Here is a 13,620-nt window from a genome sequence, read left to right as displayed (position 1 = left end):
CTGAATTAAAGTGGTTATTCATATTTCAAATTTAAAATGCCGGATTTATTAAATTTAAAATTAAATAAAATTCAAAATGTTTATATTTTAAATTAATGTTAATACTTTCATCATAAATTTACATCGTATAAAATATGCTTCCATTTTAAGAGGTTGAAGTCTGTAGGGTATAAACATTATCAAGAACCGACCAAGCGATTTTTAATAATGCGCTTAATTAATTAAAATTAATTTGACAGCCAAGACCGCGCAAGCAAAATCCGAGGCATATAAACAGAGATACATTCATATAATAGAAACGGGTAAACGTGAATGAAAAATCTGTCAGAAATTAATTGAATTTTACGACGAAATAAACATGTGTGAGTTGTATTTCTTCAACTGCCATGTCCAAGTGTCGTTGTCTAGTAGTCGTAGTCGTCAACCAAAAATACTCTACTAACTGTCAAATATCTGTCTTCCCTCCGCAGAATGAGCCGCCAACACCAGCGGCACCACCAGCAGCACCACCATCTGCCGCCGCAGCAGCAGCAGCCATTGCAGCAGCAGCAGTTGACGGCGCAACAGCAGCAGCAACATCAGCTGCTAATGGCGGAGCATGCGGCTGCCGCAGAGGCGGCGGAGCTGTTTGACCTGCTGTGCGTGGCCACCACGATGCGCCAGATCCTGGCGCTCCACCGGGCCATGTGCGAGGCAGTGGGTCTGCGGCCTTCGCCCCTCAACGACTTCTACCCGCGGCTCAAGGCCAAGGTGCGCTCGTGGAAGGCGCAGGCTTTGTGGAAGAAGTTCGACGCCCGTGCCGCCCATCGGGTGTACGGAAAGGGAGCAGCCTGCAGCGGCACACGCGTCCTGGTCATCGGAGCAGGTCCCTGTGGCCTGCGCACCGCCATCGAAGCGCAGCTGCTGGGCGCCAAGGTGGTGGTGCTGGAGAAACGCGACCGCATCACCCGCAACAATGTGCTGCATTTGTGGCCGTTCGTCATCACGGATCTGCGCAATCTGGGCGCCAAGAAGTTCTACGGCAAGTTCTGCGCCGGCTCCATCGATCACATCTCCATCAGGCAGCTGCAGTGCATGCTGCTCAAGGTGGCGCTGCTCCTGGGCGTGGAGATACACGAGGGCGTCAGCTTCGACCACGCCCAGGAGCCCTCCGGCGATGGTGGTGGGTGGAGGGCAGCCGTTACTCCCTCGGATCACGCTGTCTCCCACTACGAGTTCGATGTGCTGATCGGGGCGGATGGCAAACGGAATATGCTGGACTTCAGGCGAAAGGAGTTCCGCGGCAAGTTGGCCATCGCCATCACGGCCAACTTCATAAACAAGAAGACGGAGGCGGAGGCCAAGGTGGAGGAGATCAGCGGGGTGGCCTTCATCTTCAACCAGGCCTTCTTTAAGGAGCTGTACGGCAAGACGGGAATAGACCTGGAGAACATCGTCTACTACAAGGACGAGACGCACTACTTCGTGATGACGGCCAAGAAACACAGTCTGATTGACAAGGGCGTTATCATCGAGGACATGGCCGATCCCGGCGAGCTGCTGGCCCCGGCCAACGTGGACACACAGAAGCTGCACGACTACGCCCGCGAGGCAGCCGAATTCTCCACCCAATACCAAATGCCAAACCTGGAGTTCGCTGTTAACCACTATGGCAAACCTGATGTGGCCATGTTTGACTTCACCTCGATGTTCGCCGCCGAGATGTCCTGCCGCGTGATCGTACGCAAGGGCGCCCGTCTGATGCAGTGCCTCGTGGGCGACAGCCTGCTGGAGCCCTTCTGGCCCACAGGATCGGGCTGTGCCCGCGGCTTTCTGTCCAGCATGGACGCGGCCTATGCCATCAAGCTGTGGTCCAACCCGCAGAACAGCACCCTCGGTGTGCTGGCGCAGCGCGAGAGCATCTACCGGCTGCTCAACCAGACCACGCCGGACACCCTGCAGCGGGACATCAGTGCCTACACCGTGGACCCGGCCACGCGCTATCCGAACCTGAACCGGGAGTCTGTTAACAGCTGGCAGGTTAAGCATCTTGTAGACACGGACGACCCGTCTATTCTGGAGCAGACCTTCATGGACACGCACGCCCTGCAGACGCCGCATGTGGAAACGCCTGGAAGGCGCAAGCGACGCAGCGGAGGTAAGTTAATAAATTTCAAAAATTTTGTTTTTATTTAATACTTAATTTAATTCCTTTAAGACTTATTGCCCCAGGGTGCCACTTTGTTGAGATGGATTAGTGCCCAGCTGCACGCCCATAAGTTTATTCCGGAACTCAAAGAGGCATCTGATGTGTTCCGCAATGGACGCGTACTCTGTGCGCTCGTTAATCGGTGGGTAGTCCATTTAACTTAGGGCTCAAAACAGATTAAATGTTTAACAAATTATATGATATTAACGTTTTAATCTTCCCCTTAGCTATCGTCCTGATCTCATCGACTTTGCTGCCACCAAGGACATGAACCCTGCGGAGTGCAATGAACTGGCCTTTGCCGTTCTGGAGCGCGAACTGCACATCGATCGGATTATGAGCGCTAAACAATCGCTGGATCTGACCGACGTGGAGTCGCGGATCTGGCTCAACTATTTGGACCAGATCTGCGAGCTGTTCCGCGGTGAGATCCCGCACATCAAGCACCCCAAGATGGACTTCAGCGATCTGCGCCAGAAGTATCGCATCAACCACACGCACGCCCAGCCCGATTTCTCCAAGCTGCTGGCGACGAAGCCCAAGGCCAAGTCGCCGATGCAAGATGCGGTGGACATACCCTCGACGGTGCAGCGACGCTCGGTTCTGGAGGAGGAGCGGGCCAAGCGGCAGCGCCGCCACGAGCAGCTCCTCAATGTTGGGGGAGCTTCCGCGGGAACCGCCGGTGTGGCCGGAAGCGGAACGGGCACTACTACGCCTCAGGGTGTGTTGAAGATTACCATCTTACATCATAGTCTGGCAAATAAATGAATCTCAATGTGGCTGCAAGATGCGGACTCATATCAAATTGTAAAGTTGCAATAAAATCTACACTAAAGCCCAAAGGCTCTTTTAAATTATTTAACTTTAAAAGCTTTAAAAATATTTGTTATTCAATAGTAAAAAAAACTATCGATATTTTGTTTTCTAAGCGATTATAAACAAGTTTATAGGCTTTATGTGTAGGTATATGCAAAAGATGGTGCAACTTTATGTGTTGTTACGTTGATAGCAAGCCACATCAGAGACTTATTTATTTGAACCTGATTATGAATTCATACTGATTGTTAATCTATTTTTGCTCTAGGTCAAAACGATACGCCACGCCGTTCGAAGAAGCGCCGCCAGGTCGACAAAACCGCCAATATTGTGAGTAAATGCTGGCATTATATTATATCGTGGATTGGTTCATACGCGAATGTCCAGAAGGTCTGAAGAGTGACATTGCGCCACTTGATTCAGCCGTTTGGCACATTATGTTATATATACACATACATTATGTGAATTTCTCTTTCATTATCATTACTCGTTTGAAAATTGTTTGAACTCAGCTCTCTCATGTACGATCAAAGAAATTAGCTGTTAATCACAAATGTAAAACGCAAGAAAATCAAATTCATAAAACCAAACCAATCAAAAATCTGTTCCCAAGGTTCAGCTCCTGCTGAGAACAGCTCTCTGTCATGAAATCAGTAACGCCATAAGCGCATTCGAAACCATCAATGAGGTCAGTTCGCTCAGTGTCCAAGTGTCCCAGTGTCGTCTTCATGTTCCATCGTGTGATACGTAACCCTCGACCCCACATTACTAACGTAGCATTTCCCCAGTCAAGTAGTCAATTAGATCTAGATATCCGTATCCGTTCTGTGTATGTCCCATGCAAAAGCACCCAAACACCCCATAGTTCCCACAGTCACACTCGATCGAAAAAATCAAAGTCCCCTGCCCCAGAATCCGAACCCCTCCGAATCTGTCCAATGTGTTGACTCTCACCTCTGCCGCGCAGGAGGAGCGCCAGCAGCGCTTGCAGGAGATCGAGGAGAATCGGCAGGAGCGGATGAGCAAGCGGCGCCAGCAGCGCTACCATCAGACGCAGAACTTTTACAAGAGCCTGCAGCTCCTGCAGGCGGGCAAGCTTTTGCGGGAGGGTGGTGAGGCCGGGGTGGCCGAGGATGGGACCCCCTTCGAGGACTATTCGATATTCCTCTACCGCCAGCAGGCGCCCGTCTTCAACGATCGCGTCAAGGACCTCGAGCGGAAGCTTCTGTTTCCCGTAAGCGACGAGAATCTCCGGATCTCGCTCTTGCACGCTGCGTCTTCTTCTGTGTCGTTGTCTTGACCTGTTTTTGGCCCTGCGCGTCACTGTTGATCCTAACTTCTGACTAATGCTGGAGTTTTGCCCCTTGAAATTTATCAAGATATGAAGTTTTAAGCAACTAACAAACGCCTTGGCTAAAATATTAATTACCGCTCGAAGAAATATGCTTTATAAAAGGTTTTGATCTTTAACATAATCGTTGAAAACATTTAAATAATATTTTTAACATGTGTTTTAAATAAATTTGTTACGTTTGGCTCGTACTAAAAGAATAAATATCAATTTGATAATAAACCACTAATATGAAAACTCCCTCTTTTATGAAAAGTAAATCTCGTAACCAAAATATATTTTCGAAATAAATTTTGTGGACCCCTTTCAAATTGTTTTCTGTTCGGTAAATGTTAAAAAAACATGTTAAAACCGCGTCTCGACTCCAATATTTGCTGTGAATTAACGTTTAAAAATCTAGATTCGACTAGGCCAGTCTGCCAGTTACTAATGTGTTACTCGCTACGTTAAGCTCGTTCATCTAATCAGTCCGAATAGGACATTTTGTTAAGTTTACGTTTCGTTGTTTGGCTTTTTATTTGATTGTTAATGTGGATTTGTTGCTACGACGATCAGTAATTAGAAGTAAAATATTTATGCATATCTATTTTGATTTCTCCACCCCTCAACTCCGTCTCCGAACTTTAATTATTTAAATGCCCAAACACCAAAACCCAAAACACGACCACAAACACTATCCGTCGCCTGTAAACCAAAGGATCGCGAACGGGGAGATATTCCCTCGGCATTGCCGCGCACGGCGGACGAGCAGTTCAGCGATCGCATTCGGAACATGGAGCAGCGGATGACGGGACGCGGGGGCCTCGGTGGCGATAAGAAGCCCAAGGACCTGATGCGGGCCATCGGCAAGATCGACTCCAATGACTGGAATGTGCGCGAGATCGAGAAGAAGATCGAGCTGTCCAAGAAGACCGAAATCCATGGGCCCAAGGGACGTGAGAAGGTGCCCAAGTGGAGCAAGGAGCAGTTCCAGGCACGCCAGCACAAGATGTCGAAGCCACAGCGCCAGGACTCGCGCGAGGCGGAGAAGTTCAAGGACATTGACCAGACCATCCGCAATCTGGACAAGCAGCTAAAAGAGGGCCACAACCTGGACGTGGGCGAGCGAGGTCGCAACAAGGTGGCCTCCATCGCCGGCCAGTTTGGCAAGAAGGACGAAGGAAACTCGGACGAGAAGAATGCGGGCAGCAGCAATGCCACCACCAACACCAACAACACAGTCATACCCAAATCTGTGAGTAATTTTGTGTTCTCCCACCACCTCCTTGTATCTTTTGTTTTGTTTGGGTTCCATTGTTATCGGTTTCCCCTGTGCTATTTTCTATTTGCTTTTTGCTTTGCCTTTTATGTTGTATTACCTTCGTGGTTGCTTCCTGTGGTTGCTGTTGCTGCTGTTGATGATGTTGTTAGCGTGCTTTAAGCAAAAGTCTAGGCGATTTCCCACAAACACTCATAGTCATCAAGCCACATACCCACTCATTTGTACATGACACCCATCGAATGCAAAGCAAACGTTAAATTGAAATCGTTAATTGAAAATTATAACCATCATTGAACTTAAACTAATGCTAATCCATTGCTATAATGTAGAGTTCCAAGGTGGCGCTGGCCTTCAAGAAGCAGGCTGCCTCCGAAAAGTGCCGCTTCTGCAAGCAAACCGTTTACCTGATGGAGAAGACCACCGTGGAGGGTCTGGTCCTGCATCGCAATTGCCTTAAGTGCCACCACTGCCACACCAACTTGCGCCTGGGAGGCTATGCCTTCGATAGGGACGATCCGCAGGGTCGCTTCTACTGCACCCAGCACTTCCGGCTGCCACCCAAGCCGCTGCCACAGCGCACCAACAAGTCCAGAGTGAGTGTTGATCTGAGATCTATAAAATGTTTAATTTTTTTAACCAACTTCTACCCATTGTTGCAGAAATCCGCTGCCGCTCAAGCCGCCTCGCCTGCTGTACCACCAACGGCTGGAACTTTACCTGCTGCTGATGCGTCTGCTGAGCCCATGGACACCACTCCACCCAGGGACCAAGTGGATCTGCTGGAGACCTCGCGGGCTACTGCCTCCGCCGATGCCATGTCCGATGACGAGGCCAATGTCATCGATGAGCACGAGTGGTCGGGCCGCAACTTCTTGCCCGAATCCAACAATGATTCTCAGTCAGAGCTTTCCAGCTCGGATGAATCTGACACGGAGTCGGATTCGGAGTTGTACGAGGAGGCGGATGATTCGCCCTTTGGCGCTCAGACCCTCCAACTGGCGTCGGATTGGATTGGGAAGCAGTACTGTGAGGATAGCGATGATTCCGATGATTTCTACGACTCAAGTGAAGGTATTGCGGGTGAGTGGGCACTCAAGGGGAAGTTTTAAATTCGTCAAACTAATATTATATTTAACTCTTTCAATTTCAGATGATGGTAAGGATGACACCGAGGGTGAGGAGTTCAAGAAGGCCCGCGAACTGCGCCGCCAAGAGGTTCGCCTGCAGCCCTTGCCCGCCAATTTGCCCACGGATACGGAGACCGAGGTAGGATACATATTATTATTCTGTCTTTTGGTGATGGGGAGACTAACCTTCTCATTATTTTCATTTATTTTCCTTGACTCTTACGATATTCATTTAATCTCCTTGTCATGGTGTTGGTTTCACTTTTACCCTTCAAAATCATAAATTCTCCAATAATTAGAAACTTAAGTTAAACGTAGACAATAAAGAGAATGTGGCCGATAGGAACTCTCTGAAATCGGGCAACTCCTTTGAGTCAGCCCGCAGCCAGCCGTCCACTCCTTTGGCCACGCCCACTCGTGTGGAGATGGAACAACTGGAGCGGAACGCCCCTCGTAAGTTTAGCAGCGAGATCGAGGCGATTAGCGAGAAACTTTATCACATGAACAACATGGTCAAGATGAACAAGGACCTCGAGGTGCTGGCCAAGGAGAATCTGGTCAAGAGCGATATCCTTCGCAAGCTCACTCTGAAGGAGAAGTGGTTGGCAGAGAATGCGGCCATAGCAGCTGGCCAAAAGTTAGCTCCGGCACCAAGTGCTACTGCTCCTGTTCTCCAACCCAAGTCCAAGTTCGATGAAAAGTTCGAGAAGGTAGTAAGTCCACCTCAACCATCGGTGGAAGCAAAACCCAAACCAGTAATCGATTTCAATCTGGATGAACTGAAACCGCGCAAACCAAACTTTGAAGAACGACCCAAGGAGCAGCTGCCCAAGCCAGAGGGATTAAGAAAACTGCCTCAACCGAAATCCAAGGGTAGCAGCACCAATGTGAGCCGTTCCAACAGCTTAAGGAGCAACGCCAGCACCGGGAGCCCAAAGGTGAAGAAAGCTCCCATTCCCAGTGACAGCAAGATGCAAATTGAAGGGATTTTAGGGACTATAAAAAAGCTCCAGCGCCAGAACAGCAGCGATCAGGATGAAGATATGGATGTAGATACGGATGTGGATGTCGAAAGGCAACCCAATAAACAGCTTAACAGAAAGTTAAAGGAAATCCAGGTCAGCAGCTTTGCCGGTACCATGGATCACATCAAATCACAGCTTACAATGCCTACTGTAAGTGCCCAGGCACCAGCCTCCATGGACCTCTCCAAGTATTTCCCTAACCAGAAGCAGGAGAAAAGCTCCGCCAGCAACACAAACAAGAACCAGGTTACTCTTAAGGATGTAAATCTATCCAAATACTTTCCCAGCAGTCCGGCTCCACAGCGAAGAACCGTGGAGACGGTGGCGGATCGACTGAAGAAGTCGCAGACTGAGGCATCTCTGGCCAAATCCAAGGTCCTGGAGGAGAAGTCCAAGGACCAGGAGGAGAAGGGAGGGCAGACTAAAAGGATCCCAGAGAAGGCGGCAGATACTAAACCAGTGCCACCCAAACGACAAGCGTCATTGGATACTTTTAGCTTAAGGGATCATCAGATGGATGGAGCACTTGACCTGACCAAAAAGAAGGCTCCCGCGAAGGCTGCCTCGGCGGTAAAGAAACCAGCTAAGTTGGGAAGTACCACAGTCGTGACGAAAGCCACAGCTACGACAAAAGGAAAGACCATCAAGATAGTGAAGAAAATCGTACCCAAAGGAACCAAGGCCAAAAAGGCAGCAGCAGCCCAAGAAGCAGCATCTGCAGTCGAAGCTGCGTCAGAGAAGCAACCCCCAGCCCCAAAGGATGAAGCTGAACGAATATTGGATGAAATCCTTGGAGATGGGGAAGTGCGCTCGCCCAGCTCCGAATATCAGCGGTTGTTTCAAGATGAAAAGTCACCCAGCGATCTGTCCGACAACATTGATCGCATACTGGAGGAAACCGGGTTGGATCTAGAACTGGGTCTCCCCAGACGCAGTAGTAAGAAACTATTAAAAACCAAATCCCTGGGGGAGGGTGAGTTCGATTTGAAGCATTCAAAGGAAAGACTAACTGGAGTGCAAAACATCCTCAAACGATTTGAGTCCATGAGTTCAGTTACTTCCCAGAATTCTCAGAACAGTGATGAACAGGGGGCATTCAAATTGCGTCGCATGGAGTCCACCACCAGTAATCTGAGCAGTTTGACCCGCTCTAGGGAATCTCTGGTCTCGGTTAGCGACTCAATGAGCGATTTGGACAAGACCATGGAATACTTGCGTAACGAGTGGCGCAATGAGGCCACAAACTTTTTGCAGAAGAAGCGTGACAAGTTCTATGCCCAAAAGGAGGAGAAGCCAAAAGAAGTTGAGGTTAAAACCAGACCAGATCCTTTGAACGATCTACCTGTGCAATATCGCGATTCCAAACTGGCAAAATTCTTTGGCCTAGGGGGCTCGCAAGTCACCCGAGAAGCGAAAGTCTCCCATAAAGAAAAAAAAATCTCCTTCTAAAACGCCAAAGGTGACCAAGGCAAACAACTCGCTGGAGGAGCTGGCCAAAATCAGTAGCGTTCGCCAGGCCAAGCAGACGCAAAAGAAGGCGCCCAAGCTTGTGGTACCAATACCATTAAAACCAGCCACTCCTGTTCCTGATGACTTTGAGGTTCTTGATCTGCTGGAAAAAGCCACAGAGGCCAAAGAATTGGAACGGTCTAAGACCAAGAGTCCAGCTGTGGAACCCATAAAAGAAGTGCCGATTGAAGCTATAGTAGAAATTCCCTTACCAGTAGAAGACATTAAAAATCTGCCCAAGACAGGATGTGATAAGTCATCGAACAGCTCACGTCGTGGCTCCCAATCCAGTTTGGCAATGTCGCGGCGGCAGTCGGAGATTTCTCTCAACGAGAAACTCAACCAAGAGGCACTCATTGCCTTGAGTCACTTGGAAAAGGAAAGGGAGGCGGAGCAAGTGGACGAACTGTTCCAGAGCATGGTGGAGGAAATGGAGCAGGAACCACAGCCCATTGCCCTTGTTGAGCCCCAGGAGGAAGACATTGATGCGGATTCCCTGTGCACAACAATCAGCAAGAGTCCCAGTGCCCAGCCTGTCACAGTGGTCAAAAGGGGCAGTTCCGAGGATCAGAGCATTGAGAAGCTTTTTAGCCACTTTTCAGACGAGATGCTAGTAAATGTGGAGTTCGATTCCAACGATGAACTAGTGGGCATCACACCAAGGGCCAACCTCTTTTCCAGAAACACTGCAGACCGGGATTATTTGGATAAGCTAGAGTCTCTGGAACGGGACGAGGAGACTTTCCAGCCGATTATTACAGAGAAATTCCAAAAGGTTAAGAGCCAAGACGAAGTGGACAGCAACCACTTTCCATCGCGCCCACAACGCAGACCCAAAAGCAGTTCTTCTTCTAGTGAACCGTCGCTGCCCGTGGCTCCTCAGAGACTGAAGAAAAGGCTGTCAAAACTTGATCCAGATGACATGGCTCCTTCTGTACAGGATCTCCTACAACAGGTTTACAATAAGAATGTCCAGCCTCAAGTTTTGGAAGTTGTTCCAATCGAAGGCAGGCAAACATTGAGGTTTCCTAGCATGTTAGTGGAGGAAAATGTGGACGAAGTGGATCATCCAAAAGATGTTATCAAAGAAAATGGTTCGACTAAAGTAGAAAACAATGAGCTGATAATAACGCAACCAGAAGAGGTTCCTCTGGCGATTCCAAGTCCTCGCAAACCACCAGTTAGTCAGAGTAATTCCCTTAAGAGCGAAAACTCCTCCGTCAGCAGTTTAGTGGAGGTGCCAAAGATAATTACCCCACCCAAGTCTAGTAGCAAGGAGAACTCCTCGGATTGGGACATGGAGAAGCTGCCAGCATCGCCAATGCCACGTCGAAAGCTGCCGCAATACCAACCGCCATCTAAAACCCAAAGCGTGGCCAGCAAGGAGAGCTCTTTGGAATGGGACATGGAGAAGCTGCCGAACAGTCCTATGCTCCCAAGAAGGAACAAGATGCGACCCATCTCACCCAACACCAGTTCGGTGCAACTTCTGAACAATCTAACCACTGATGCAGATGAAGAGGCAGCCCAGCGACGCCTCATCGAGGATTTCGAGCAGGAAAGACGGCAGGCGCTGATCAAGCGGGACGAGAGCTTCGAGGTCGTTGCAGCGGAGCAACGCAGACGCGACTCCTTGCAAAGCAGCAGCAACTCCAGTGGCAAGCGGAGCTTACCACCGCCCACGCCGCCCATGAAGATGGGATCTCGGCGAGGCACCACTCAGGATACGAATCGCACACAGGACACGGCCACCCGGCACGAGGGCACGCCGCCCATGTTCAAGAAGCTGGATGTCGATGGGAGCGCAACCTCCATGGATTCCACCGCCTGTTCCACGCGGCGCAGCTCGTTTGCATTTATAGAGTTACAGGACAACAAGCCGGTGATTGTGCCCATGCCCAAGAAGCTGAAGCTGCCAAAGCCGGAGCAGCCCAGGTTTGTTCCCGAGCCGGTGGCCATTGATGAGCCCGTGCCCGATGTGTTCCAAGGCCGATCGTGGCCCAAGGCGCAGCTCGAAGGGGAGGGGGATCTAGAGGACTTGGATGAAGAAGATCAGGCAGAGAAGCTAAAGAAACAGCTGCCCGAATACGCCCGATCGGACTCTCCGCCATCGGCTGCTTTCAAGAACCGCAAGTGGCCGGATGGAAAAACTGTTTTCGATAAGCGTGCTGAGTCTTTAGAGGAAGATGATATTTTCAGTGGATTACTGTCCACCAAAAAAAGAGGAATCCAAAGATTCAAGGATAAACCGCGCTCCCAATCTCCGCAGCCTTTCAAACCGTTATCCAACAGCTCCCGGCAGAGCTCGAAGTCGTTTAGCGACCTCAAGAAAGGACCCTCCCTGCAATCTCTGTCAGCGCGATCCAGCCAAGACACGGACACCCTCTCCACCACCACCACAGTGGCCACAGCTCGTCCTGCAAGCTACACCACCTTCGATGACCCAATGGACGCCAGTACCCAAGCATTGCTGGATCGCAGCAAACGGTTGCACAATCGCAAGAGGGATTTCGTGAACGAACGTGTGGTGGAACGTAATCCCTATATGAGAGAGGTACTCCGGAGCACAGATCGCAGGGAATACGATGATGTGGACGAGGATCTGACCAGTTACAGGCCAAGGCATTATGCCAGTTCCACGCTAAATCGATTTCCGAATACCTCAACAAGGAAGAGCAACACATACGACTACCTCAGTCCCAGTAGCGATTATTTGACCAGGAGAACCTACAACATCCCCAGCAGCAGTGCCACCAGCAGCTATTATCCATCGACCACGCGCAGCTCCCACCTGAGCGACCTGTTCCGACGACGCAGCCCCGCCAGCGGATCCGGATCCGCACTTACCGGCTACGGCAGCAAAGAGTCGTGCGTTATCTCCTAGTTGTTAGCCCTGAACCACTGACCAAAGCAGCCTTCTCTTTTCATTTATATTTAATCCCCGTTGTGGCCGCAGACGACGCCTCAACTACTATCTCTACTGAGAGCCAACCCAACGTCAGCGAAACCAACCCCAGAAACAGACCCCGACCTTTGACCCCAGACCCCCATACAATACACTATAGGTCCCCCGATCAGCAGCCCAAGAATACCCAAAAACCAACCAACCAACCAACCATGCTAGACCGCCCGCCCGCCTGTCTGCTCTCGATGTGCCACGCCTTCAAGTTCAAGTCCAGTCCAAGTCCTCCAACCAGCCAAAGACAAGATCGGGCTAGCCTCTGATCGAGTTAGCCACTTGATTGAAAAGTAAATGCACCTGGGTACGATCTACGAAGGTAAATTCAAGCACAGCCGTCCCCGAAATGTTGCGCTAACCCCGAACTCAAGCAGCCCGAAATAAAGCCGAAAGTTTGTAGTCTCTAAACCTGTAAAGCCTTAAAGCCTAGAAATACTGAATACTGAATACCGATTGTGTTGTGTCGTTCTGTTGCCGTCCAAAAAGAAAAGGTCTAACCCCCTTGCCAATCTAGCTAATCCCGGCCAGTGTTTGTTCTGTCCTCCAGCGTTCCTTTCGTTTCCCTTCTGGATCGTACCTAAAGGCATGACGCCGCTGTTGTTGCTGATTAACCCACTACTCCGACTAATGAGCATGTGCGAACCCAAGGTGTTTGCTGTACATTAAACGCCGCCAGCGAGTGCGGGTTGTAGAATCTGACCGATCTCTACTGATTCCCGGCTCCCTTCGCTTTTGTTTTACGTTCGTTTATTTGCCTCTTGTCTTGTCTTAACCCGCACTAATTCATCTTTGTTTCCGTGACTCCATTTGCAGGTTCAAACCGAGTCCGAGAGCACCTCGCCTGACGAGGTGGAGCTCAACTCTGCCACTGAGATATCCACCGACTCCGAGTTCGACAACGATGAGATCATACGCCAGGCGCCCAAAATCTTTATCGATGACACCCATCTAAGAAAGCCCACTAAGGTCCAAGTAAGTCGTTAATAAACTTAAAAATTGTACAGTCAAAGTGAACATTCTTGAAATTTTAAAGGGTTTGTAATTATTCTCAATAAGCTAGAAGGAAGCGTTTCCGACCTATAAAGTATATATTTCTGTTCAGGATATACGAGCGATTAGCCATGTCCGCTGTCCGTCTGTCTGTTGTCGTCTGTGCCGAGAACGCTGAGATCTCGGAAACTATAAAACTAGAAGATTGGCATTTTGCATGTAGATTTTAGAGTTCCGCGCACAAGTTTGTTTCAAAATGGTACCACGCCCCTCACGCCCATAAGCCAGCGTGGCCACAGTTTTGATGCCATTATGAAAATTTTAATTGATATGTATTTGATTCGTCAATACCTATGATTGGCCTAATAAAATTCCACGCCCACTTAAAGCCCAA

General features: G+C 49.5%; 1 protein-coding gene across 1 annotated transcript in view; it reads left to right on the top strand.

Moving 5' to 3' along the window:
• The window catches only part of LOC108040674 (F-actin-monooxygenase Mical), a 45,156-nt gene that overhangs the window by 23,887 nt on the left and 7,649 nt on the right, over nt 1–13,620 (top strand). The window contains 14 exon segments of the mRNA XM_044459075.1: nt 471–2,137; nt 2,198–2,330; nt 2,416–2,909; nt 3,273–3,334; nt 3,972–4,238; nt 5,053–5,589; nt 5,946–6,209; nt 6,276–6,696; nt 6,767–6,882; nt 7,043–9,163; nt 9,165–12,149; nt 12,486–12,524; nt 12,526–12,555; nt 13,050–13,208. Coding sequence (XP_044315010.1) covers nt 472–2,137; nt 2,198–2,330; nt 2,416–2,909; nt 3,273–3,334; nt 3,972–4,238; nt 5,053–5,589; nt 5,946–6,209; nt 6,276–6,696; nt 6,767–6,882; nt 7,043–9,163; nt 9,165–12,149; nt 12,486–12,524; nt 12,526–12,555; nt 13,050–13,208 — 9,294 coding nt within the window. The 5' untranslated portion in view covers nt 471.

Source organism: Drosophila rhopaloa, unplaced genomic scaffold (genome assembly GCF_018152115.1).
Source record: "Drosophila rhopaloa isolate 14029-0021.01 unplaced genomic scaffold, ASM1815211v1 contig_178, whole genome shotgun sequence".
Lineage (NCBI taxonomy): Eukaryota > Metazoa > Arthropoda > Insecta > Diptera > Drosophilidae > Drosophila > Drosophila rhopaloa.
Note: the sequence above shows the minus strand (reverse complement) of the source record. Positions and strands in the feature narration are given on the sequence as shown.